Here is a 27,969-nt window from a genome sequence, read left to right as displayed (position 1 = left end):
TTTGTGTTGCTGCAAAATCAGCCAACTTCTGACATAGTAAGGCTAAGCCCTCTTCTGGAGGACAGAATTGAGATACTCTATACTGGAAATAATACTTCTTTCCTGACCCTTCCTTCTTCCCTTTGACTTGGATTTCAGTTCATTGGCCAGGACACTTTCTGTCACTGCCCTTTGGCTTTGCAATGTCCCTCCCTCTGAAAATGTGGCCCCAGAAGGTAAACCCAATTCTTGACTGTGTGTGATCCCAGGGTACCACTGCCCTGTGACCCTCCCCGGGCTACGGTTGTGAACCTGAATTCAGGAGTCGACCCTGATCTGAGAGAAGCACATGAGATTCTCTGTGCCCACGGGTCTGGGACTTTGTTTCTTCCCGGCAGCCCTGACCTGTGTCTGGTGGGGCAGGAAGGGTGCTGCTGGGGCAGTGGCCTTTCCTGTGATCTCCCGTGTCAGTCTCTACTCTTCTTTAAGCCCTGGACCCGTCAGCTGGACACCTGAACCTTGTAAAGGTAGAAACACTGGGTATTTGAGCCAAGATGCCAAGCGTTCAGTTGTTGAAAACCTGATTATAGATCAGGTTTGTGAACTTGAGTGGCAATCCTTGGCAGCCTAGTGGACTCTCCAGCGCAGCCCTGCCCTCACCAAGCAGCCGCCTCAGAAGATGGTTCTTTATGGAGCTGAATAGCTATCAGGCTTCAGCTGGGTAGGGGACCATGTCGGAGGGAGTCAGGATGACCCTTGAAGACAATTCCACTCCATCCTAAAAGCAGAACGTGTTCCTGGAACATGAAGTGCAAACCGGGCAATATTTCTTATGGGGTTTTTCTGTGCAAGAATCCAGCTGCCCTGTGTGTCATTAACTGGGTGACTAATTTCACAAGAAAAGCATCTGAAATTTGCGCTGTATTTTCCACGGGTCTGTACCTCTAACCCGTTCCAGCAGATAGCTCATTTATTATATTAGCTTCTAAATTTAAAACATGTGCTGTTTCCCTTAGCCATATGCGATTGGAATTCACTCTAACTTTCTGATCGGGAGACACCGGCTTTGTCTTTTCTGCCCTATTGGAAATGAGGTCGGGGTGGTGCGCTTTCCCTGTTTATGTTCAGCTGTCAGCGTGGCAGTTTGGCAACAGTCTTCCCTGTGAACAGAGTCTGGTGTCTTTTCAGATAACTGAGCAGGGTATTGTCAATAACTCTATTCCAAACTTCTGTTCCCATTGCGGGTCAGGATGCTCCCCCCTGAGGCCACAGCGCAGGAGATCTGGGATGGTCTGCTAGGATTCTGGGCAAAGCTTTGTGGGCACATCATGCACAGAGGAGACGCACAGTTCTAATCGGACAAAGCCCCCAAGGCACAGGACAGGCGAGTCTGGTTGCAGAGGTGGGACTGGTAGGGGCATTTTAAAAAATCCAGAGACCTTAGGAATAGCCACCACTCAATCACCCCTCTCCCCTTAAAGGGAAAAGAACATGAGGATTAAATCACTAATTTATTCAAACTCAGTTATAACAATGTTTTCCCCAACCACTTCACGATGCTAGCGAAAGCTGTAGCTTTCAGAGAGGAATGTTGGAGGTGACATAAAAGTCCCCCACGAGGGAAATAGCTAAGAGCACTGCATCAGTGCTATAGCATACCACTATCACTCAAGCATTGAAAATCGTAATTATGAAGACGAGGTTGCTTCTTGGAAACCTTTACATGACATAATGGGAAGTGAAGAAAGCAAAATACAAAATCGCATATGTGGCAGGATTTAAATGAGGTTAAAAAAAAACCAAACTAGAAGGAAACAGGAGAAGATAAAAACAATTTGCCAGGGTGCTGAGACTGGGGGCGACTTATCCTTGCACTCCTGTAACAATGTTGTTAAAGTCATAAATCAGGTTCCAGAAAGAAGAGAGAATTCTAGAGGCCAAAGGGGATAAGGTGTGTCTGCATCTCAACGGAGGCTTCCTTAAGGCCTTCCTTCCCCACCTGGAGAGCCCGGTCGCTCACCTTCACAGCTGCCATCCAGCTTCTGGGGGGACAAGGTGGGCGACTCCGGGTGACCCAGGCACTGGTACGAGCCCTCCATGTTTAGACACCGTCCCCTCCCAGGGCAGGCGTTGAGTTCGTCATAGAAACATTCATCTACGTCTGTGGGAAAGGGGAACAGGTGAGGATGCTCATCAGGGCCATCATCGGTCCTTCCCACTAACCTCCAAATGTGTATCACACGAGCTGAGGAAGTGGTTTGGTCCGCAGTCTCCAGGGGCCTCTTGATGCCCTGCCTTAGAGGCCCCGTCGGTCACAGCCCTCTTCACCGGAGAAGCTGGCCCACGGCTCAAGGCACAGCTCCATGTGCTTGGGTGGGCGCTGTGGCCCGAGCAGATCACTTTGGGGCTGTGTTGAGTCTGATATCATGAGGTCCAGACATCCTCCCCAAGCATCTATCTGATGGAGAACTAGGACAGAGCAGCCCCTGACCTGCAGAAGGGGCCTGGCCCTCTCCTGTCGACCGGGAGTACCTGCCCAGAACAGGCAGCCAGGCTTCTCTGCCGCCAGGACAGAGGAAGACAAGGCAAGGCCATATCACCGTTTTATCTAAGCCAGACGGAAAAAAAAGGCCACCGTCACCCACCAAGTACCAACCCCTCTCTCTTGGCCACAGTGAGGGGCTATTCATTGTTTACGAATCCTAGCTCACCTTCATGCTGGTTACCCCTCCCTGTGGATGAGATTGATTGAAATACCCAGTCACAGAACTGCCTCTGCCTGCTGACAGCATCCAACCTAGAACAAGCCCCACCCCCTTACCCCTCCCTCTCCCAAGCCACCCAATCAGAGCTGCACCCCGTAACGGATTCTCTCTGACACCCTCCCGCGGACACGCCCGCGGTCCCTGCCTCATGCCTTCTCTCTCGCTACCTCCTGAGATAACCCCTCCTTGTTCACCTGCTGGGGCGTTCCTAGGGTCTCCAGACGGAAACCTGTCAGGACAGACGACACAAGCACTTGGCTTACGGGCGCTGCTTGGTTTGGTTTTCAAGAACATTTGTAGAGTTGAAGGGAATTAAATGCCATCATCGGAGCTTTCCCTGGGCTCCAGACCCTGGCATCTTTACGTGTGACCTTCAGCGTCATAGAAAAGAGCTGCCTCACAAGAGCAGCCATCCTCCTAAGGGTGCAGCAAACTTCAGCTGCCTTCTGTAGCGGGAAGGAAAGTGCTATTGGAGTCCAGCCGTCTGCTCACGGACTGTCCACGGTTACTTTCATGCCACTTGGCAAAGCTGAGCTGTTGAAACAGGCCATGTGGCCCACAGCCAAAAATATTTACTATCTGGCGTTTTTCAGAAAGTTTGCCGAACCCTGACATGGACGGAAAGAAAAAAAAGCCAGGTAATTTCTTCCAGAAACACATCTACCTGCTGTACCAAACTCAGATTTGTGCAAACTCTGCTTTAAGAGCCTTCGAGATGTAAGGATGTCCTTAGCGAGGGTGGGAAAGAGGCCAGAGGGAAATTTGGGAACCCAAGAACTGAGGAAATGGGTTATTTGTGTGCTGTTCTGGGATTTGTTCTCCAGCCCCACCTGGATGCAAGGAGAAAGTGGGTGTGAGAGGCTTAGGAGGAGGCCGGGAGGAGGGAGGGGGAAGCGGACGTTAGCACAGGACGAGTTCTCAAAATCTCGGCTCCGGAACTTGGAGTTTAAACTCCGGGCTGGGATGAGCTAAAGGTGGCTCTGACCGCCCCTCACCCACTGGATGATTCTCCCACTCCGGCGGCCCCCGCCCCCAAGGGGACAACAAAGGGAAGCCGCACCTTGCACCCGGATGTCAATCACTTCATAGACGCGTTTCACCATGCCGTCCAGCACCGCGGAGATGCGGGCCACAGGCTCCAGCTGCGGCAGACCCAGCAGCAGCTGGGACACCGTGATCGAGGTGTCCCCCCCGGCTGAGTGCAAGTGGTGGACAGTGGTGTCCAGTGGCTGCAGGGCACTGGTGACCTGTGAAACCAGAGTCAGAGCATCGGGCGGTGGAAGGACGCGCCCAACGGACAGACAGGGAGACGGAGGTCTAGGGACGTTAAAATTAACTTCACACACACACACACAACACACACACACACCATTCTCCTGTGCAGCAAAAAACTCTCTCCAATATTTTTATGTCTGTTGTCATTCCAATAAAGTCCCGCAAACCAGATTATAAATACTTTGGGGTTGAATTGTGTCCCCCACCAAAAATAAATCCCCATGTTGGAGTCCTAATCCCCCAGAACCTCAGAAGGTGACCTTATTTGGAGATAGGGCCGTTGCAGATGTAGTTAGTTAAGATGAGCTCATTAGGGTGGGCCTTGGTCCAAGATGACTGGTGTCCTTCCACAGAGAAGACGTTTGGACACAGACACTGGCAGAGGAGACAATGTGAGGACGCAAGGAGAAGCTAAGGAGACGCCTGAAGCGGACCTCTGCTGTGTGGTCTGCTACCGCAGCCCCAGGAAGAGACACCGGTCAACCAGGGTCCCCCCACCGGTCCCCGCCCTTGCACCTGACAACAGAGAATCAGGTCTGGAGTTAGGGAAATGGACGTCAAACCACATCCGATATTTTCTGAAGTTTAATGATCCCTTTTCTCATTTCATATGAATTCTTTTTGTTCCAGTCTAATATCCCGAAATCTCAAGGTAGCATTGATGTTTGCCTTAGGAAGCCAGGCAAACAGCGTGACTACCAGGCAGGAGGGCATCACCGAAGCAGGCTTTGCCAACAAACCCACAAGTCTCCCCTGGGAACCAGAAAGGTGTTTTGGGGGCCCTGGAGCCCGCGCCCTCCTCAGCAGACCTGAAACCCTTCCCAGGGGGAGGCAGATCAGGAAGTCAACACTGGCCTCTTGCAAACCCCTTCGTTAGGGCGCCCAGCGCAGTCGGGAGCCCATGTGGACAGGCTCTCCTGAGGGGAGGAACAAAACCTACACACATGAGGAGGCACAGGGTGACGGGAACGATAGCATTCAAAAACCAACCATCAGCAGCTCAGAACCTACGTGGATCAGCATCGTTTTAAGCTTTTTAATGTCCTGTCTAAACCTCACAGCCACTGTCTCAGGTAGGATTATGATTATTCCTGTTTAACGAAATAGGTATCTAAGGCACAGAGAGGTTAAGTAACTTGCGCAAGGTCACACAGCTGATGAGTGACAGTGTTGGGATTCGAATCCATGCAGTCTGGCTCCAGAGCCATGTTCTTACTGGCCAACTGGGCATCCCTAACCCCCCAACAAGCTAAGAAAAGACAAAAATCTCTTCTAGCGGGGGCAGTTAAAGAGGCTTCTGGGTCAAGGGGACATATGGGAGTCCCTCTCAAGCCATTTTACTGGACAGCCCAGAGCAAGGTGACGGTGTGTGCCATCTGTTTGGGGCTCACCCCGGCCCATTCTGGGTCTGATATCATATGACCCAGGGGCCACATCTACGGGACCTGACAGTCAGGAAGGACCAGACACAGTGTGAGGGGTCCAGTGCGGAAGGAAATGTGCAACCCCTTGTTCAAAAATTATTAAGCATTTCAAGAGGCAACAGCAGAGCATTATACAAATGCAGGGCCCTTCCCAGCGTGGGGTGACCGCAGGTCACTCACTTGGGAAGCGGGTCCTGAGGTCAGACCACCACCCTGGGCAGGCACCGTCAGGTGGTGCTGAGCAGTGCCTGCCCCCCAGCTGGGCTCCCAGGACCTGGGCGGGGCGGGGCGACTCCCAGGGCATGAAGACGTCCTGCTGGTTGGAAGGCGCTGCCGAGGCGTCAGCAAGCGTGAGCTGTGTCTAGGCTGGGGCTCCCCCCGGGGGGTGGGGTGCGGGCGTTGCCCCTCAGACGGCCTGTGGCCACATCTAGAGACAGTTTTGGTTGTCACAGATGGGCACGTTTCTGGTCTCTTTTGTGTAGAGCCAGGCCTGCTGCAAAATCCTGTGGGGACAGGCAGCCCCATGACAGAGCCATCCAGCCCCAAACATCGACAGTGCCAAGGCAGATGAGCCCAGTCTAGAGGTCCCCATCTCAGCACCTTCCAGAACTCCTGGGACTTCCCTAAAGCAGGAACCAGAACTCGGGGATCCGTGAGGGAGGTGCTCAAGGGCACAGCTCTGGGGCCTGGGAAGGCTGCACCCGGGCTTTAAGCAACAGACCCTGAAAAGAGGAAGAGTTGCCTGCTTCACGTCGTGATAGGGTAGGGCTTGCACACCATGTACCTCAAAACACACCAAACTGCACCCTTCCGAGAGTGCATTTTATTGCACAAAAATCATATCTCTTTCAAGCTGTTTTTAAGTAAGAATCCACATTTGGCTCAGAGTCAGTCAGTTGGGGTCTCCTGTGGAACCCCTCCCGGAACCCCTCCTGACACCTACCATGGAGTGTAGGAGCCTCATGTGATCCAGCAGCCTGGGGTCCACCTGCTGGAGCTCCATGAAGTCCATCTTCACCAGGACGGTCACGTTGTACCAGAAACGCGCCAGCTTCCTCTCTGGAGCTGCCCGAGCACACAGGGATGAGCCACAGACCCAGGACAGGCTGGGGCCACAGGAGGCCCCTGGGGAATGGGGTGGCACGCTCCCGACCCCCTGCCCCGCTTCTCTTATATTGCATATGATCCTATTTATACCGTAGAATGTACTATTGTACACAAGGTATACTAGATAACATGACGTATATTTCTTATAACATATATACTATAATGTATACCGTATAATAGGATCATTATATATTACATGTAACATAATATTTACATTATGTATACTATTACTTTATACTATGCTAATAAGATATATATTATACTAACATTTCATGTTTTATAATATATTGTATATTGCACGTTTTATATATATATATATATATATATATATATATATATATATATATACACATATACAGTTTATATATGTTTCCCTGGCTCTGAACCTTGACCACCTCTTTTCCTGGGGGCCTGCGCTGACTTGTCAGACAGGGGCCTGGGAAGGATTTCGGGTCCCCGTGGGGCTGCACAAGCAGACAGCCCTAAACCTCCCAGCTCTGACACAGCGCAGCTCCCAGCAAGCTCACCGGGAGCTCTGAGGGCCTCCCCAGGCAATCTTGGGAAACTGGGACCCCTGCTTTTCCAGGAACGTCTAACCCCCTCAGGGCAGCTGTGAGTACACTTCTCCCCTGGGGGGGGTCAGTGGCCGGATTTTATGAGTGAAATGGGCCCACGCACAGGCTGCAGGCTCCCCATAAAACCTGGGCTGCTCCTCCCCCCAGCTTCTCCCAGATCAGGCCTCAGCCCTACCTCGGGGAGCGGGGGCCGAGCAGCGGGGGCCCCCCGACGAGGGGCAGCACTTCTGAAGGCCAGGACAGTCCGCATCCAGGGTGCACGGCGAGGCAGACGCTTCTGGCCTCACCGCCGGGCAGATGCCGGGTCTGGAGGCGAACTCCTCAGACCGATTTAGGGCTGGGGGACAAGCGAGCAGCGATTTAGTGCTGTTGGCTGTAGAATCCCGGATGGCCTGCGTGGCGCTGTGTCTGGATGCTTCCTGGCACTGGAACCTGTCTGCGGTTCCGAGGCGCACAGAGCAGCCCACTCAAGGGCCACCGCCAGGCCTGGGCAGGGCGTCGCCCTGTCCTGCAGAGCAGCCGTCGAGGCCGTTTGCTCTGACTCTAACGTAGCCTGACCATCTTTCCTGGGAGAAGGGCAGCTTCTCCCAGGAAGCTGGGGGCCCCGGTGACCTGTTCCTCTAGACCTCAGGAGTCCACGTACAGGGCTCTCTACCACCCCCGTAGAGGCCCCCTTGCTGCTCTGTGTCCTGACAGCTCACTCACTCACTCATTCAATATTTATTGAGCATCTACTATGTGCCAGACACAAAGCAAGGTGCCCGGGACCCAGCAGTGGGCCCGAGGCAAAGTCCCTGCCTCAGGATACTTAGATGGTGGACAGAGACCAATATGCCAATAGGCCTGCAAAAGCTCAGATGGATGAGAGCTGCAGGGAAGAAGGCAGGGTCCAGGGGCAGGTAGGCAGGGAAGGCCTCCCTGAACAGGGGTCTCTGCAGGGTCCGGGGCACTCGGGGGACAGCCTGTAGCTTGAGGCCCGGGAAGTGGGAATACGCTGGGCCCCCCAAAGGTAAGAAGGAGGCCCCCAGGGCTGGTGAGGGCGCAGTAGGTGAGCAGGTGGGCTGGGCCACGGAAAGACCCCCGCGGTGTTGAGTTGGGTGCCCTGGGGGTTTGGAACAGGTCCGTGGTGAAGGGGACACTGTGGTGCCCTGCCCAGACTCTCACACTGCTCTGCCAAGCTCTGCGTCCCCACCTCCTAGGACCCTCAGGTGGCCCTTGGGGGCTGGAGCTGCCGCACCCCGTATGCAAAGCCCCAGGTACCTGGGGTTTACAAACCACCTTCCGACCCCGTGGCCAATGCCGTGAAATCGTCCCCTTCCGCTGCCTCTTCCCTTCCCTGTCCTGCGTCCACAGCTTCCCTGAGGGCGGCCTGACTTGCTCATCCCTGCTGTGCTCTGGCAGATGGTCCAGGCGAGAGCTGGTGGAGGCTGGACCAGGGTGATGGGTAGAAACAAGCGGGAAGCCTCAGATCCTGAGTGTCTTTGCTGGAATTGCCCGCAGGACGTGCTGACAGACAGGACAGGGTGTAAAAGGAAGAGAAGCTTCAAGATGGTTCCAAGGCTTCAGGCCTGGGCATCCACTTGGCACCATTTCCAGGAGAAGCTGCAGGAAGAACGGCCTCGGGTGGAGCCAGGATTTGGTTGTGCGGATGTGAAGTTTGGCATGCTTTCTAGAGGCGCTCATGGAGATGGGGGGCAGCAAGGCCCTGTCCCCTCCCCTGGTCAACGCCTGGGAGGCCCGCTGAGGTCAATCAGTGGGGCTGTGGGCTGCACACCTCCAGGGCCAGCCCTCACAGCGTGCTCGGTGGGACGCAGCTCCGGGCAGACGATGCAGACGTGCAGACAGGAGCCTGCAGGAGGCAAAGACGATGGGGGATGTCCAGCCAGATGTAGTGAGGGCTGGCGAAGGCATGGGCTTCTAAAGCAAAGAGCTTTCAGAGATCTGAGAAAGGCAGGAACTCTCTGAGAATCCGGGGGCTCCAAGGGGGACCAGCCGGGAGCCAGGGTGCTGATCTTCAGGGGACAGGAAAACACAGAAGAGGGAGAGAAGAACGGGAACCTGGGGGAAGCGGCTGTGCTGCTCTCTGAAGGGAGGTGGCCAGGGCGCCAGCTGATGCTGCCGAACACTCACTCGGTGGCTGGGCATCGGGAGCGGCAGGGCTGACCCCCCTGCCGGGTCTGTGCAGGCCCAGCAGTGGATGGAGCTCAGGGCAGCATGGGATGCAGGAAGCTGGGCAGCCGTGAGCGTCCGGGGGCTGAGGGCAGCAGGGAGGGAGCACAAGGAAGGCAAGACCCCAACATCAGCGTCCGAGGAAGGGCGTGAGCTCAGGCCACCCACCCGGGGAGGAGGGCTCCAGGCCCGACTGGGTGTCACGCAAACCCATCTGCCTCCTGCCCAGATCCATGTAAAGCTCTGTGTCCTACATGACATTTAGAAGTGCCGCTCTGGGCTCCCCAGACTCCAGGAAAGTCAGCGAAGGCGTGACAGCCATGCTCTGGAAACACACCCTCAGAGTTGGGGAGGGCCAGCCCCTTGGGAGGATGCGTGGGGTCGCCAGGTGGAAAGGAAGAGCTGAGGGGCCGGTGCCCTGAGGGTGGCCCTCTGGGGCTCTCCAGACTCTCTGCAGGATGCTCCACAGCCAGAAGGAAGGTGGCGGCCCCTCCTGCTGGGAACACATCACCAAGGCAGCTGCATTGGCCAAGGAGGAGAAGAGAAAAGACAAAGCTGCTGAAATGCACGCAGGGTCCCCGTCAGCTCTCTCCCCGCGGAAGCTGAGCCTGGGCTTGGCGGTCACTGTCAAGAGCGTTCTCCTCTCCATGCTGTCCTTGGCCCCCTCCTCACTTCCTAGTTGTCCCGGTGGCTATTCCAATGTCTGACGTCCTGGAGAAGCGGCCATGCAGGGACAGCTTTGGGGTCATGAAGAACAGGCACGTGGTGCAGCCCGAGAGAGGCTGCGCTGGGATGGAAATGCCGAGACCCCTGGAGGGCCACCCGCCAAGGGTCGGGAGCACGTTGCTTTCTCTCCCATCGTGAAAACCAACCGCCTCGGTGCTTAAGAAACATAAGACTAAATGTATCATGGGCTCCTGGGACTGAAAAATGGCATTAGGGGATAACCAGGGAAATCCAAATAAAGTGTGGACTAGAATTAAACAGTAATGCACCCACGTTGGTCCTTATTGGGGAAAATGCTCCCTGGTAATTTAAGAGCTAAAATTAGGGACCCTGGGCGAGGGGTGAAGCGGGACTCCCTCTACTGTCTTTGCAAACCTTTGTCTGGAAATCGAAAACCATTCTAAACCAAGAGGTTTCTCTAAATGAAAGGAAAATAGCCACCAGGAGAAACGGGCTTCCAAAAACAGTGACCTGATCACAACAGAAGTGCTTTCGAGTTAAAGATCGTCTTACTGTGGAGGCAGCTGGGAGTCCCCCTCCACCCCTCAGGGCTGGCGGCTTACGGAGAGCCAGAGAGAACAGTAAACGGTTCCAACTTGGTAGAAAGTCAAATATCCTCTTCTCCTGCCCTAACTCGACACAAACAATGACCCAGGATTGCCCAGCGCCTGGCAACCCCAGGTGAGTCACGGTTCATGAGATAAGGCGGAGATTTCTGTCTGAGCCACAGCCCAGGACTCTCTAGGGCTGGGGAATCGGATCCGCTCTGGAACAATCAGATAATAATCCTTCCTCGGAATTCTCTTTCCTCAAAGGGGCCCTGGCCAGCAGCCTGGGAGAAGGGAAGTTTGGGGTAGGCTCCGGGTCCAGCGGGGTCCTGGGCTGGCCGTGCAGATGAGTGTGTGGAGGAGATGGGCCATGCGGGAACCGGGGCGTCGCGGCAGGTGGTGAGTGTCCACTGAGATGCTCAGTTCTGCTCTGAGGAATCCATCCTGACTAAATGTTCCAACTTTTGTGCAGCAGTGTTTGCATCAGATGATACTCATCGCAGCGTTATTTATAAGAACCAAACACTGGAAACCTGGGCTTCCCTGGTGACGCAGTGGTTGAGAGTTCGCCTGCCAATGCGGGGGACACGGGTTCGTGCCCCGGTCCGGGAAGATCCCACATGCCGCGGAGCGGCTGGGCCCGTGAGCCATGGCCGCTGAGCCTGCGCGTCCGGAGCCTGTGCTCCGCAGCGGGAGAGGCCACAGCAGTGAGAGGCCTGCGTACCGCAAAAAAAAAAATTGGAAACCACTGGATGCTAAGTGGTAGCAGATTGCTTAGAGCTGATGCATCCGTGTGAAGTAGTGCCTTGTGGGCGTTAAATCACGCTGGAGAACACGATTTATTGACTCGGAAGATGTTCCAGATAAATTGCCAAGGGGTACAAGTGTGCTACAAAACATTTCCAACAGGGTGACCACGCTTCTGTAAAAGGTCTGCCCTGAATGAAACTAGAAGAAAATGTTAACAGAGGTTATTGTTGCAGGAGGGGGGTTGTTTGGCGGGGGAGGGCGGGGGGAGGGCAGACTTATGGGCAATTTCCCTTTTCTTTGTTTCCAAATTTTCTACGTTGCTTGTGTATCCGTTGTTTTATTGTAAAAATACACTTAACTAAAATCATATATGACTTATCGTGGCCTTCCAAATGTGGGACTTAAAAAAATTGAAAAAGTCATCGAGACTGAAAAAAAAAATCACGTGTTCTCGTAATGCTCTTCCCTTTTTTGGGTTCTTGACTGTTGAGTGGGAGGAGAGAGAAGAAAGGAAAGCTGAGGCTTCACTGCTGCCGGGGATGAGACCGCTGAGCTGAGGTTGCTGAGACCTAAGAAACCCCACCCCCGGGCGGCCCGGAGGCGCGTGCCTTCTGCCTGCCTCTCCTCCCCAGGTGCCCGGGCTGCCGCATCCAGGCTGTGGCCCCAGGCTCCTCTGTGCCAATCAACCAGTGGGTCTCAGCGCGTCACTTACAGGGACCTCTCACTTCTGGTTCCAAAGAGCCAGGCCGTCATGAGGCACCTCTGCACCAGCTTTGATCCGAGGAGCCAGGCTGGTGTGGAGAAAGCTGAGCTGCCGGTGGCCGTGGTGTAAATACTTCCCACCAGGCACTTTCTAGCTGCCCACGTGGTGTCCCTGAGCTCAGATGTGGGGGGACACCGAGGCTCACTGGGGGCCTCCCAAGCCGCAGGAACAAGCGCTGCAGCCCCCCATGCCCTCCCCTCGGTCACAGGGCAGCCCCGCAGCAACTGCAGTACCAAGCGGGGCCCAGGCAGCAAGCCAGGACCTCCCCAAGCAGGAGTCCAGTGGGCCGTGGGCCTCGACGTTCCTCACCACTGTGCCCCTCCCATGCGTGCCAGAGCCCCTTTCTCAAACGTCACTAACTGAATCCGACGGGGGTCGAGGTCTGTGCCATCCTGGTCAAGTCACCCGCCTCCCCAGGTCTGTGTCCCCGTCTGCTCCCGTCCGGTAGCAACCAGGGATCTCCCGCTGGCCTTTACAGGCCCCTTTTCCTCTCTCTTCTCCTTCCTTCTGGGATCCTGCCTGCATCCTCTCCACGCTGCTTCCAGAGTGACCCTTCCAAGGCCCGAGGTGGGGGGACTGTGGACCCCACCCCACCCCAATTCAGCCCCCTCTGCCGGGCCTGGGGGCCTTCAGGGTGAGTCCTCCTCCCCTCGCCCCCAGTGCCTCCCACCCCATCCCCCCGCCCAACAACGGCCGCCCCATGACCTGCACTTCCCCAGAGCAGATCTGCCCACGGGACTCTAGCTAGAATGTTCTGGGCCTCTTCTGCCTGGCGAGCCCCTATTTAAAGGCGCTAACACTTTAAAAGTGGGGCTGAGTCCCACAGGAGGCCGGCTGGCTGGGAAGCAAGATGAGCTTTTGCGTCCCTGCGTCCCTGCTTCCCAGAAGGCAGGTGCCTCCCACCTTCTCTCCTCGGGGGAGGGCAGCTGGCCGCACAGAAAGGTGGCTGCTCGGGCTGGGCGGGGCTGGGGGCTCAGCCTCTCCTGGGGGCCCCTCCGGCCCTCTGGATCTGTGACCTCCCAGCCCCATGACAGACCGACAGCAGGTGGGGAGGGTGTGGCCTCTGCGGGGGAAGGCGGGTGGGCTAGGCCGGCCCCCTCCTTCTACCAGGATCTGATGCTCCAAACCAAGTGCCGTGTGCCCCGCCTGAGACCTCCCCGACCCAGGACCCCCAGCCCCAGAAGAGCGTGCTCCCAGGGCAGGGGCAGCTCCCGCTGTGCATGGGGCCCTTGGAGACAGGGACGGCAGACAGGGAGCCGTGGTCACCATGGGAAGGGACTCCTCAGACACAGCACCGCCCCTGCAAGGATCCCTTCAGGGAACCAGCGGGAATACACAACAGGCACCCAGCCGCGGACCTGAGGCCAGCTGGCCCTTCCTGGTTTTTATTGGTGGTGGCGGCATTGGTGGCCGTGGTGTCGTTTTAACACTCCCAGAAGAGGTGTGTTCCTGTGACCTGCTCAACCCTGAGCTGTCAGGTCATCTCTGGGCCTGGCCCTCTGAGCTGCCTGAGTGCACATGTCAGCCATCCCATCCTCTGCGGGCTTTGAAGGCTGAGGGAGGGTGCGCTCAGGATAACTGCAGGCCCAGCCCATCTGCAGGGTCTGAGGGACCCAGGACTCTACATCTGATATTCCCTAGGGCTGGGGGGCTGGCACCCCCGGTGTGCAGTGTCCACGCCCCAGCCTGTGGCTGTCCTGCTGCCCGGGACCCCGAGGATGGACGGGTCACGGGAGCCGCTCCCACACCCCGCAAGCTGGTGCTTTGCATTTCGGAGGCGGCAGCCTCATGTCTCAGGGTGCCCTATTGCCAACCTTCCGACTTCCCCTCCACCACGGGGGTGGGTGTAGGCGGGCCTCCTGCCTGTTCAGAAACTCATCTCAGCTCTGAAACTGATTCAAACGATCACCACCGCCCCCCACGTATTCACACATGCACACGCCTGCACCCTTGCCCCCGGAAGAGGCCTTCTGGAAAGTTCCCTCCGTGTCGACAGGCTGAGCCCTGAACGCCACGCAGCCCCGTCCGCCCAGCCTCAGACGAGTCTGGGACAGCCTCAGCAGTGCTGACCACCGCCCCAAGCATCTTTTTTTTTTTTTCTTTTTTTTTTGTGGTACGCGGGCCTCTCACTGTTGTGGCCTCTCCCGTTGCGGAGCACAGGCTCCGGACGCGCAGGCTCAGCGGCCATGGCTCACGGGCCCAGCCGCTCCGCGGCATGTGGGATCCTCCCGGACCGGGGCACGAACCCGCGTCCCCTGCATCGGCAGGCAGACTCTCAACCACTGCGCCACCAGGGAGGCCCCCAAGCATCTTTTGAACCACACAGAGGAAGTGAGAGGCCTTGGGGGCCTCTGGACAGTTAGGGGGGCCCCAGGGGACCCTTTCCATCTCTTTCACAGTTTGGGGTTCAGACTGGGGTTTCACAGCCTTTAGAATGGAAAGGCTGGCTGCCATTACAGAAGGGAGCGCAGTGCTGGTTCTCAAACTCAGCTGCCTGTTAGAATTGCTGGGGGAGCTTTAAGAAATATCCCAGGGCCCAAGCTATGCCCCAGACTGAATCCATCAGAGTGTCTGAAGGGCGACCCAGGCGTCATCGTTCTTAAAGCTGCCCCGGGGACTTCGGTGTGCAGCCAGGTCTGAGAGCCACCACCCAAAACAGAGGTTCCCAGAGTGGGGCTCGGGTCAGTAGCATCACCATCACCTGGGAACTTGTACTTCACCCCTGCCCCACTGGACCTGAAATCCGGGCTGAGGCCAGTGACCGGTGCTTAGGCTGGCCCTCTGGATGACCCTGGTGCACACTTGAGGCTGAGAACCAGTGTTCTAGTCAGTTCAGGGCCAGGGGGCGTGAACAGTGCCTATCCCAAGACAGGGCAGGACTCACGCAGGACGCAGTAGAGGCCCAGCTGCTCGTAGCCCTCGCAGCAGTCAGTCACGTTCCTCCACTCAGGAACCTCCACCACCAGGTACTGGGTCCGGTAGACGGTCTTGGGGCAGCGCCGCCAGGGGACCCACCAGCCGCAGGGCACGTAGGTCAGGCGGGATGTGCGCGCTGCCTCCACGCTCTGGACCTTGTGGCTCACACTGTAATTGCATAGCCGGTAGCTCAGCAGGGAGAGGCCTTTTTCTACGAGAGAGGGAGGTGGATGGAGAGACACGAGGGGAAAATGCCAGAATCAAACCAATGTGAGGGGCTCTCTGCAAGTCCTCCGCCCGCACACGGCGGACCCCCTGGGATCCGCCCACCGGCCCGTATCCGAGAAGGCGGTACAGCAGCATAGACTCAAGGGATGCAGCATGACACCTGCTCGCCGAGCAGTCCTCCTCCACAGAGCAGGAGATGCTACCCCAGCCCCACCCCGGCTCCCCGCACCCAGGGGTCTGACGGTACACTGAAGGGGACACAGAGAAACCAAGCTTCTGGGGCTCGCGTCCTGGGCTCTGCTGCGTGTCCTCTGACTCTGCGGGCTGGAGAGCCCCGCGCACACCTCGTATCTCCACAATAAGGGGCTGTCACGTGCGACGTGAATACACAGCGGTTCCCTCAGTGAATACATAGTGAAGGCCCACTAAGTGCTGTGCACGCTGGCAGTGACACCCCTTTTTGGAATGAGATGAAAGATAAACACACAAGTCAAATACACGTGAGAAGTGCATAGATGGTAAAGTTCGGTCCAACCGTTGCTGTGTCAGCGGGAGATGAGGGCCCAGTGCCTGAGGTGGGACATCCAGCTGGCCTGAAAAGGTGTCTCTCACCTGGAGCCCGGTTCCTGGGCACAGATGTCCATGGCCTTTATCAGCATTATCACTTCGTTCTTGAGACCCCATATCACCTACTGCCTTCATCAGTCTCAGACCCCTATGTCGTGGACCACCTGCCATGGGGTCCTGGGTTGTCCCATCTGCCCGGCGAGCCTCTATTGCCTCATAGAGCAGGGACCATGTGAGGGCTGACATATGTCCCACCCCAAATTCATAAGTTGAAGTTCTAAACCCCAGTACCGCAGAATCTGACTGTCCTTGGGAAAAGGGTTTTTGCAGACATAATTAGCTAAGATGAGGGGATATTGGTGTAGGGTGGCCCCTGATCCAGTATGACTGGCATCCTTATAAGAGGGAAAATTTGGACACAGAGACAGGAATGCACACAGGGAGATGCAATAGGAGACGAAAGCAGAGATCAAGGTGCTGCATCTACAAGCCAGGGATCACTAAAATCGGCAGCAGCCCAAACCATCAGAAGCTGGGGAGAGGTGTGTCGGGGACAGATTCTCCCTCCCAGCCTCAGGAGGAACCAACCCTACCAACACCTTGACCTTGAACCTCTGGCCTCCAGACTGTGAAGAAATGAATCTCTACCACTAAGCCCCCCAGTCTGTGGGGCTTTGCCGAGGCAGCCCCAGGGAACTGACAGGAGGGCCGTGGGGTGCCTCCCACGTCTGCGGCCAGCGTGGGACTTGCTGCGTTCCTGGGCTGTCAGTGAAAGAAGAATGAATGCTTTGAATGTAATTCACGTTTTCAGATACTCAAGCTCTGAGCTCTAAGCTTTAGGAGACTGTACAGCCGCTGGGTAAGGGCTCCATGTTGCAGTGTAAACCCTTCAGTGAGAAGGTGGATTTCTGGGGCGAAACTCAGAGTGGGCAGGAGAAATCATCTTCATCCCCACCCCCAGGACAGCACCCCTGAAGATTTCCACCTTTGGCCTCAGGGTCGCCCACAAGCATGCAGAAAGCGAGACTTGGGGACCGGTGACCCCCAGGAAGAAATGGGGCCAAGCCAGCCCTCACGCCCAGGCTGCTGGGAGAGCCTGCAGCCTTACTCTGGGCAGAATAGGGTGCTGAAGCCCACTCCCAAGCCACGTGGTGGCCTCCTCTGGGGTGGCAGGGCCTCTGGGAGTAGACCCGACCTGTATTCACCAAAGGGCGGGTCCCAGGCAGCTTTGGGAGGGAAAATGAGGCCCTTGGCTGGGTGGGGTAGGGCAGGAGAAGGCAGCTTCCGAGGCCAGAGCTTAGAGGTGACTGGGATGAGGGGCTGGAGAAGATGCCACAGTGAAACGTGGCCACTAGTTGAGCCATGGCGCCGTGCACGTGTTCACGAGAACATGCACACGTGTGCGTGCACGCACGCGCACACACTCCTCCTTCCAAGTGAAACTGCACTTGGATCTCCATGTTTTGTTTTTCACATTCTATGAGAGGCCACCAAATCCTCCCCAGGCCTGGCTTCTTGGCAGAGCTCGCAATAGAAACCTCTTAGCAGATCCTTCTGTTCAACAAATCCTTTCAGGAGCACAGGAGGCAGGGGTCCTGGGTTCTAATCCCAGAGGTAGAAAATCTTAATGCTCTGCTGGGTTCTGGGGTCAGAATTGCATTCACACTAGCTTCACTAATACCAGCCGTGTGATTCTGAGCACATTTCATGCCCTCTCGGTGCCCCAGCCTTGTCATTTGTAGAATCATAGCTGTGCCTGAGGTTGTAGGAGAATTAAATGAAATCACGCCTGTACCGGAGCATGTGGTACCTGGGAGCAAACAGACGTGCAGCCCTGACGGACCACCTAGTGCTCCTGCCGGGGTCCTCCCGCACATGAAATGCCTCCTAAGACCTCCTCTGGCTTCCAGACATTCCCATTTGTTCTGCCACTGAGCTGTATGGTTTGCATATACTCATTCCAAAGGAAATATCACGTTTTTTTTTTTTAATCACAATTCATTAAAAAAAAAAAAAATCACAGAATCCTGCCCAAGGGTGAAAAATGTTTAAACTAGTACAAAACTGAAGTCGATGGTAGAAACGGAATGGCTCTGTTTGAATTCCCAACGGAATAAGATGGATTTCTAGAGGAAAATGATGTAAAAGGTTTGCAATCTCAATTCTCTGAAATCTGGGGCTTCAGAAATCCAGCGTGTTTTTAGCAGCTGACATGTGTCTCTCAAGGGCCTTAGACATGTGCTTGGTCCCTCATGTCCCCAAGGGCCACTCGCATCCTCACTTGCTGAGGAAACGGGGCTGGCAGAGCCCAAGATGAGCGGGAAGCCCCACTTCTCGATCCCCCCTCTCTGGCGGGCAAAGGAGGTCTGAGCCAGGGTCAAAGTCAGGGGTAGCCCTGGTGGAAACCTTGCCCTCGGCCGGCTGTGTGGCCCTGGCCACTCTGGGTCTCCCTCTCCTGATCTGTAAGTTGAAGACTAACGGGCCGTGGTTCCAGAGGGTTCGATTTTGACTCTCCAGGAATGTGTCACTCTCAGCGTGGCCAGCAGGCCTGTAACATCTGTACCCCCGGCAGAAATGCAGAGTTCCGGGTCCCTCCCAGACCCACTGACTCAGAATCCACACTTGAACCCCACCAAGCCCCAGGTGATTCGGAAGCATTCCCACCACGTCTTTTGTGGTTATGAAAAAGTATGGCCAAGAAGAGACAGACCCTGCCTCTCAAAGCAGGTGCATCTTTGCCTGCCCGGCTCTCGGCAGGGCTGCCGACTTCAAGGGGGCCCACTCCCAGGGAGCCCATCGCCCCTCCGGCATCCCCACACAGAGCCCGGACCCCTCACCTGTGAAGCCACTCGCCTGGCTCGGGCCCACGGCGGTGACCAGAGCCAGCAGCGCCAGCACAAGGGTCCTGAGCATGGTCGGGCGGTGGCAGTGGCTCTGGCCTCTCCCGAGCGGCAGCACAAAGGGGCCTGGGCCACCTGGACCCAGAGAAAGGGCCCTTCCCTTCCCTGCGCCACCGACAGTGGCAGTGGCTTCAGAGGGTGCGCTCACCGGGAGCGTTCCCTTATGCTTGCTGGTAAACAGCCGCCACTGCCGCAGCCGTGTCCCTCGGGGCACCTGCGTGTCACAGCCCATTCTCCCTCCAGGCAGATGGCATCTTTCAGGAAAGGTGAGTACCCAACTGCCAGGCTGCATCTCTGGGTCCCATCTCGTTGTTACGCAGAAAACACATTTCAGACCCGAATCTGACTCCCTCCATCAAGTCCAAAGTATTCTCTTACCTTATCGTTCCAAACTGGCAGGAGAAAACAGCAGCAAATCAAAGTGGTACATCAGATTCAGAAAAGCATCCTTCACACAATTGGACGAAACAGATCAAAAGCCATAAAAATGTTCCTGTGACCCAGTGATCCCTTCCCGAGGCTTGGTCTGAGGGCCATGAAGCTGCAGTCTCAGAGATGTTCATTACTCGCCAGAATTTAAAACGGCAAAGCATGGAAGTGAGCCTTCGGGGGAGGAGGGGAGAGTAAGTTGTTACAGAGCATCTGGATGTAGCATCACCCAGATGTGCTCCCCATGAAGACGTTCAGCGGCGTGGAAACGGCACCTCATCTTGTGAAATCAAAACAGCACCTCATACAGTTCTGTCCCCAAAAAGACACCAACTCTACGAGTCTATAAAATTGGGCCCAACCCAGAAAGGACCACAGCACTAAAACACGGTGAGGGATGATAGCTGATGTATGTTTTATTTCCAGAACCATCGTGTGTTGTGTGAACTGCATTTTTAAATTTCGTATCAAATATTTCCTAGTCGCTGACACGTCCTTATTCCTCCGTTGGGCTGTCTTTCACTGTTTGGTACAATTCTGAACATTAGACTAGGCACAATTATTAACAGTAGATGAAGGTCTCATTCGTTCTACTGAGAAAACGTTCAAGTTGGGTAACAAAGATCCGTCTTGGCTACATGTTTCAGAAGGATAATTCCCTTGTGTTCAAAATACAAAACAGTTCTGCCAGAAGGGCCCTTCTAGCCTAACTCCCAAAGGACAGCAGTACGTCTTTTATTCTCAGGAGATTAATTTCTGAGATGATTAACTGCTGCGTTTGCCTGGTTAATGACTAGATCACAGATGCCAGGACAAGAAGACAAAAAAAAGGAGCTGGAAATAATCACGCAGCTAAGGGGCTTAGTGCAAGTCTCCTGGGAGACAGTACCCTTTATAGAAAAACAGTACTACAGGATTGACTCATAAACTCTGCTGCTGTAAAGGAGGTTAAAAAAAAAGTGTTAATAAGAAAAGAAAACATGTGAAATCTATAATATAATTTTCAAAAAAATAAAATTTAACTAGCTCTCACAGAATAAATCGGAAAAGTATTATAATTAAGGGAAATATGAACATTTAAAATGTGAGATGAATCTGTATTACAGTATGCTTTCATCTCTTAGAGCTTTTGCTACTATAACATATGAGCACTTTTATCAAATATGAAGGTGGAATCAAAGATACTGTTATATTTTAAAGCTCAAAATTCGCCCTGTGCATGCACCATTTTTTCTTATCTTCAGAAACACCCTACGAAATAGGTCCCTTATCCCCGTTGTACAGATAAAGAAACGGAGGGTCTGAGGGGCCACACAGCCAATGAGTGGGATTCAGCCCCAAAGCCCACATTCTTCACGGTCCACTCCACTCCCTGTCTGGCCACAGCTCCAAGAGAGGGGAGCAAAGTCAAGACATTTTACCAGCTGGGCGCTTCCTGCTATTTGGAAAGTGTCCATAAAATATTGTCACATCATGCTTTCTCTTTATATCGAAACTCATATGATTAAAAAAAATAAACCCTCGAAATTGGCAGCCAATTCCTAGCTCTGTCTTCTCTCCCCCTCCCGTTCATATCCTGCGGGCATAGAAAGGGTAAGCGTGCGGGTTGTTTCTACTTCATCCACAGCGAGGTGTTTCCCTCCAGCGTATTTTTTCTGCATGACGGCCACAGGGATTTTCCACATTTGACTTTTCCATGCAAATGCTTTGAGGAGAAGTAACCGTCCACTCTAACCAGCGTGGAGAAGGATGTCCCTTCAGGACGTCATGTCTGCGTGTGACTGGTCACGGGTCCATCCAGCAAAGAGCCCACGGGTCCCTCTTTCAGGGCAGAAAATCCAGCATCTTGCCTATACCGTGTCCAAGAACTGGGGGACTGGGGGAAGCCAGCAGGGTGCCGGGCTAGACCTAAAGATACACACACACTCATTCACACTCACAAACTCACGCTGATGTGTGCAGACACACTCACACTCACACTTATGTGTATACACACTTACAGGCACATTCACACACTCACACACTCACCTATGCACAATCTCTCACACACATCTACACTCTCACACGCACACGTGAATGTATCTGTGAACTCACACGTGTGTGTGTAGACAGACTCACAACACTTGCAGGCTTGCACAATCAGAGGCTCACATGTGCCTGTGTACGTACAGACACACACCTTTGCACGCTCACACACACGCACAAACACGCAGGATGAGGTTGAGCTCCCCGACCCTGGAACCCGTGTCTCCGAGGACCCGACCTATGCTCTCTGCCATTGGTGACAGAGTCTGGGCCAGTCTCTGCCCACTTCCTCCTCTGGAAGAGGACGAGATTGATTTAGGTGACCTCCAAAGGGCCTTTCTCATCTCTGGTTCTGAGTTCTGTGGTCCTATGAGCAGTGGTTCAACAGACTCCACTACAAAATCACATCTGTCGTTACCCTGCAGGCCAAGATGTATACGTGCCCACTGCCATCCTGGGATGTGGCATTGTGTCCCAAGGGACAGACGTGCAGGGCCATTGCGGGGCTCCAGATATTGTCTGGCCAGGGACGGCATGGGCAGCTTTGCTCACAGCCTGCTGCCTGGAATCCTGTTCCATGTGCAGCCCTGGCGACCACCATCCAAGAGGGGCGGGCCGGAGGGGCCTGCCTTACCTGGCCTGGGGTGGGGAGCAGAGGAAGCTGCACAAAAGAGACTTGGGTGACAGAGGTGTGGGGATGGAGGTGAGAACTGCCGTGGGGCACAGGGGAACTGGGGGGCTCTGGACAGGGACAGCGTGGAGTCTGGAGACTGCTCTGCTCGTTGCCAGTTGGTGAGGCCATGCTGGAGGTGGGGAGGCGCCCACGTCTCTAAGGGGTTATTTCCAGGGACACTAGCCATGATGGATGGCCATGATGAAGTTGTAAAAATGTTATATTTGGAAGACACCCTAAGCAATCGGGCCCAGCTTCTGACCCAGTCCAGGCTTCACTCTGTCACACCGATTACCTAAAGCCATGTTTCCCGGGGCGCAGTGAGGACCACCCACATCCGAATCCTGTGGACGGGCTTAATGGAAGTGCAGGCATCTGCTAGCCTCGCCCCAAACTTCTCAGGCTGTTCGGGGTGGGTCCCCAGGGGCTCACAAAAGCTTGAGCACGTTCTGCTCCCGCCGGCTGCCCCTAAATGGACATCCAGCTTTAACTGCAGCACCTGGAGGCAGGTGTGCTACACCCTCTGCTTTGGGCAAAGCCACCACTGAGGTGGAGGGAAGGAGCAAGCAAGTGGCAGGTGGGGTGACACCCCCGGTGGCTGCCTCACTGCCCCTCCTCAGAGGGGTCAATTCTGATGGCTTTCACCCCTGCCTGCCCTAGGGATGGAGTAACCAACCGTCCTGGTTTGCCGGGGTTGAGGTACTTCTCAGGATGTGGGACTTCCACTGAGAACCCCAGGAAAGTCCCATGAAAACCAGGATGAGTTTGTCAACTACTGGGAATCTCATTAAGAAATACCAGTCCCCACCCTAGCTGAGGAAAGAGCTTAGGACCTCTGGGGGAGGGGCAGGACCCTCTTTCTTTAAGGCACCTGGTGCAGGGCAGGTCGGGGGGGCATTCAAGGGGCAGCAAGGCGGACAACCTCTTGTCCAGTCCAGACCCAGCGTGGTTTGCCAATGAGGAAACGGAAGTGAGATGCCCTTGGCAAGGTGACCACGTGTAATGGGCTGAATGGTATGTCAAAAGATATGTCCAAGTCCTACACCCCGGTCCCTCTGAATCTGACTTCAGTTGGAAATAGAGTCTTTGCAGATGTAACCAAGACAGAGACTGGAGTGATGCGTCCACAAGCTGAGGGACGCCAAGCATTGGCGGCTCCACCAGAGACTGGAAGAGACAAGGAAGGAGTCTCCATCAGAGCCTTCAGAAGGAACCATGCAGCTGACACCTTGGTTTCAGACTTCTGGCCTCCAGGACTGTGAGAAAATAATGTTCGGTTGTTTTAGGGTGCCCCAGTCCCCCCAGGACACTCACACACCAGAGGCGTAGCCTCACCCACCTTTCCTTTGAACCCTCAGCTGGCACTCTTCCCTCCACCCCCTGCCCGCTGCCCACCTCCCCTCCTCCTCACCCCCATGAGCCCCACCCCTCTTCCAGCAGAGTTTATTTGGGGTGAACAATGAGAGACATTTGATACACGTGGGATCTGTGAGCGACAGGTACATTCATTCTTTGAGGAAGTGTAGGCATCAACCTAAAATAACACAGCCGGGTTCTGTGCCTTCCAGGCATGGGGGCTTTCTGCAGCTTCAGGAAATGGCTCCAGAGGTGACTGATAAGTCTCATTCCTGGGCATTTCCCACTGACAGCCCAGCCCACAGTCTTGTTCTGCCAGCTGTGATCAAATGGGTCTATAATGCCTTCATCCCACGAGGAAAGCACCTTTTCCATCCTCTGGTGCAAGGGAGCTGTGCACGGGCTTGGGCTGTATTGTCTCAGCCACATCTGGTGATTCCCCTGCAGGGACGACTCACTAACAGCCCACACTTTGTTGTCCACACTCAGCACTGGCCCTGGCTGGTTTCTTTGCAAACCTTCCCTCACTTTCACTTGGAAATTCTCTCACATTGTCTGTTTCTCGTACTGCCTACAGTGAGTGGTTTTCAGAGAGTGCTGTTTTCGTCCTAAGGCCTTTATCCTGCTGGATAGTCCTGGGGTTCAGCACTAGGGCCTTAGCAGAGCTGTGTCAGAATACCCAGCACCCAGCATCAGGGCATCCAGGGCCCCAGCCCAGACCTAGCCCTCTCTGCCTCTCTGCCTGTCATGGCCTCAGCCAGTAGTACACGACAGCATTTCTCTTTGCGCTTCACAAGGAAAAGGGAGATTCGTCCTGAAAAAACTGGCATGCATGCTGTGGACTGAATGTTTGTCTCCTCAAAATTCACAGGTTGAAGCCCACTGTGGTTCTACCTGAAGGAAGGAAGTATATAATTAAGGTTAAATGAGGTCAAAAGGATGGGGCCCTGATCTGATAGGGTTAGTGCCGTTATCAGAGGAGACCCCAGAGCCCTCTCCCTCTCTCTCTCTCTGCCACGCGAGGACACAGTGAGAATGGAGCGGTCTCCAAACTAAGAAGAGCCCTCACCAAACACCTACCCTGCTGGACCCTGCTGGTGGACTTCTGGCCTCCAGAACTGTGAGAAAGTAAATGTCTGTTGTTTAAGTCATGCAGTCTGTGGTCCTAGCTGACTAAGTGCATCAAGAAGCTAGCAACAGTGTTGCTGACAGTAGCCGCCCAGCACTATGGGTCTTGCTGGTTTTCTGAGATGAGGTCAGAGATGAGCTCAGAGCCTCTTCGGGGAAGAGAAAGCCCCCAAGATCACAGCCTGAGGGGCCTCACGAGGCACCCTTGGTTGGAATTTGCCTGCAGACAAGTGGAAACAAGAGAACACGAGAAGGGGTTGCCTGGCCTCCGAGGGAGCAAGGCGGGTCCACATCACCACCAAGAGCCAGCCGTTTCCAAGGTGACACAGGAAGCTGCTGGGGACAAGTGCGGGGCCAGAGCCCAGGAGAAAGCGCCGTTGGAGATCTTGCTCCCATGGGCATGTCCAGGCCTGACGGTTTGACTCTGAAACAGCTCCAAGGAGGGGCAGGAAACAGGAAGTGAGAAAGGAGGAGGGGAGGCTTTGATACTGAGAATTCACATTTGAGAAGAATCAAACATACAAGAAAGGAGAGGAAGAGAGAGAGAGCTTGCCTGCACAAATCAGACTCCTCTGGGATGTCCGTCCTTTTCATCCGCAAGCTGTTTACAATGAGCTCTCTGCCTGTCCACCCATTCATTCCACACACATCTCAGTGGTGCCTTCCAGGGTCACCTGGGGACTCAGCAGTGGACAGGACTGACCCGGACCCAGAAAGCCCTCAAGTCTGCTGAGGGTTAAATCGTGTCCCCATAAAAGATATGTTCAAGCCCTACCCCAAGTACGTGGGAAAAGAGGTCTTTGCAGTTGTAATTTAGTTATGATGAGGTTATCCTGGCTTAGGGTGAACCCTAAATCCAATATGCTCGGTGTCTTCCAAAGAGGGAAATTTGGATACAGACTCACAGAGTCCGTGTGATGACGGAAACCGAGGTTGGGGGCAGCTGCAGGTCAAGGGACACTGGGGACCGCTGGCCACCACAGAAGGGGACGCAGCCCTGCCAACTCCTTGATTCTGGACTTCTGGCTCCTGGGCTGTGAGAGAACAAATTTCTGTTGCTTTAAGCCCCCCAGTTTGTGGTGCTTTGTTACGGTGGCCCTAGATATCACACAAAATACAATGGAGGAGTCTGACATTAAATATAGTTTCACAACTAATTATGTCCTGACAACGGGGCCCGTGGAGAAAGCTGAGACCTGGAGGCTGAGGCACTGCCTGCAGACGCTCTGGGTCCAGGAGCTCGGTTCCTCCAAGGAACTGGTGGAGGGGAGGGCCCCGGGGCTCAGAGAGGCCAGATGCAGCCCCAGCCCATCACATCATGCCATCTTTCAGGCCACAGCCCAGGACAGCGTGGCATCCAAGGGCCATGCCTCTCTTGAAGTGGGTATTGAGGCAGGGTGCCAGGGAAAGCATCCCGGTGTGACCTCCACCTGGGAGCAAGGTGCTGACCTCCACGGGGTATGTGACAGGGCCTCAGTGTCACTCTGGGCCAAGTCACAGGAGGTCGACGTCAGTTTCAGTAGGAGGTATGTGGGTCAGATAATGAGGACTGTTAAGCCCTGGAATGCCGAATCTAGAGCACTGTGACAAGGAAACGCTGGCGCTGGTGAACCTGCAGAGGCAGCTGGGGCTCCAGCACCACACCCCGTCCACCCCACTAGGGTCACACCCAGGAACACCACCTGCACGCCTCTAGCCTCTGCGTCTGAGATTACAGCCGCAGGACAAGGCTCCCTTCACAAGGGCGTGGCTTCAGCTGGGGGTGAACAGGCACTCAGGTCTGAGGAGCTTGATACAGAGCGAGAGGGACCCACTGGCCACCAGGGAGGAAGAGGAGGAAGAGCTTGCCCTGGGCTTTCAGGCCCCATGGATCTGGCTCCATCTCTCTGTCACCACTACTTTCTGAGCAGCCTTGGAAGGCACAGGGACAATGCACCTCCTCACGGGTGGCCCTATGAGCTAGAGACCCTAGTATGTGACCAATGTTTCATCAAGGCTCTTGTCCCTGCTAGCCCCTCGTGAAGGTGGAGAACAAAGGTGACCTTGGGCAGGAAAGGCCAGTGCAATGTCAGCTGCAGTCACATCCATGCGTGAGACCCACTGGACACATAGACTCCTTGCCACTGGTGGTCTGGGGACAGACAGGCAGGCAGTGAAGGCCTGGCCTGGAGGCGGACCCGATGGGAGCTGGCTGTGCTGGGGAAGCTGTCCCCACTAGTGGCGCAGGTGTGGGTGCTCAGCCTGGCCACGTCAGTAGCCGGTCAGGATTAGGGCCAGCAGGTGACACTGTGGCAGCCAGGACAGCATGGATCATGGGCACACGGGTGTCACAGACAGGGAGCCAGGGCAGGGGTCAGCTGGCCGGCCTCAGGAAGGTCCACCAGTGGTAGCAGGACTGGCCCTGGGCCACAAACACCTGATCCCCAAAGGGCAATGCCCAGGGCCATCCTGGGATGGGGAGGGACCCTGAACAGACCACAGGACCAAGGCACAAACAGAGGCTGAGCCAGCAGGAACTGGGTCCAGGGTCCAAGCCAGCCTGGGGCTGGAGGTCAAGGTCAGACATCACAGTTGGGGCCCGGCCTGAGGGGCTGATGCTGGGGAAGGACACCAGGGCCATCAGGTCAGGGTTGGACCAACAAGGAAACAAAGATTGGTCCAATCAGCACCAGCTCAAATACTAATTCCTCCTTGTAACCTCCTGCCTTCCCCCTCTCCCATCTCTCTTCCTTCTGAAGTTGTTGGCCCCTTTGTCCCTTATATCCATGTGAATAAAGGTCTCCTCTCCTGATGGACGGTGGGCAAACTAATGGAAGGGATCATGGCTAAGACCACCTCCTCCTGGTACCCAGCCCAGTGCCTGGCATACAGTAGGTGCTCAATAGTTCTTATTAAGTGAATGGCCTTGAGTTAGTCCACATGCACATTAGTGGATCACCAAGACAAGCACACGGAACAGCAGTCCCCATGGCCAGCTTACCCCACCCTCTGCCTTGAGGGCACCTTATTTTCGGGTCAACAGACTCTAACAGAACCACAGCCTTGCCCCCCAGAGTAACCCAGACCACTCTGGTGTTCAGACCTTCAGGAAAATGCTGCAGTCTGGTGATCAGGCTCGGGCTGCTTGGGTCCCCTTTCCCACGGAGATTACAAATGGGGAAAGATCATTTTGGGCAGCTTTCTTCACTTATTTCCTGGAGAAAGAGTCCAAGAGTGAGAGGAGGACCTTCCCAGATGAGAAACTGATGCCCAATCGTGTGTGTGGCCTTCGAAATATATCTAAATTTAATATTATTACGTGTTTAAAATTCTCATAGCGGGGAGGCTCCCTTTAAATCAGACCACTTCACAAGTCACTGACCAAGAAAAGACTCCGAGTATTGCACCATAGGACAAAGAAGACCCTCTGGAAAATCTTGGCCGGTATTTGAACCTGGAAGAGACACACAGCATAACGCAGAAATCTCTGCTGGACACTCAGCCCTGAGGCTGGATGATGCCTTCCTAAGGGCTGGACAGCCAGGCCAGCACAATTACCCTGAGGGTTTGGTAACGGTTTCTTAAACTGGAACCCATTACCAAACTGGAACTGGAATGGAAGTTCTGGAACTTCCTTCCAGATGAGTAACTTCTTTTCTATTTTCCAAAAGTTAGGAGGTTTTCTTG

At 54.9% G+C, this 27,969-nt stretch overlaps 1 protein-coding gene across 1 annotated transcript in view; it reads right to left on the bottom strand.

The window, feature by feature from the left end:
- UMODL1 (uromodulin like 1) overlaps positions 1-18,705 on the bottom strand; it is a gene marked incomplete at both ends in the record, with an annotated part of 61,151 nt that extends 42,446 nt beyond the window's left edge. Inside the window, 7 exons of the mRNA XM_082624384.1 lie at positions 1,979-2,270; positions 2,912-2,973; positions 3,805-3,991; positions 6,387-6,508; positions 7,301-7,462; positions 14,966-15,208; positions 18,630-18,705. Of these exons, the coding sequence (XP_082480510.1) occupies positions 1,979-2,270; positions 2,912-2,973; positions 3,805-3,991; positions 6,387-6,508; positions 7,301-7,462; positions 14,966-15,208; positions 18,630-18,705 (1,144 nt within the window). The remainder of the gene's footprint in view (positions 1-1,978; positions 2,271-2,911; positions 2,974-3,804; positions 3,992-6,386; positions 6,509-7,300; positions 7,463-14,965; positions 15,209-18,629) is intronic.
- Positions 18,706-27,969: the final 9,264 nt, after the last annotated feature.

This window comes from Mesoplodon mirus (genome assembly GCF_964341445.2).
Source record: "Mesoplodon mirus genome assembly, chromosome: 6".
Lineage (NCBI taxonomy): Eukaryota > Metazoa > Chordata > Mammalia > Artiodactyla > Ziphiidae > Mesoplodon > Mesoplodon mirus.
Note: the sequence above shows the minus strand (reverse complement) of the source record. Positions and strands in the feature narration are given on the sequence as shown.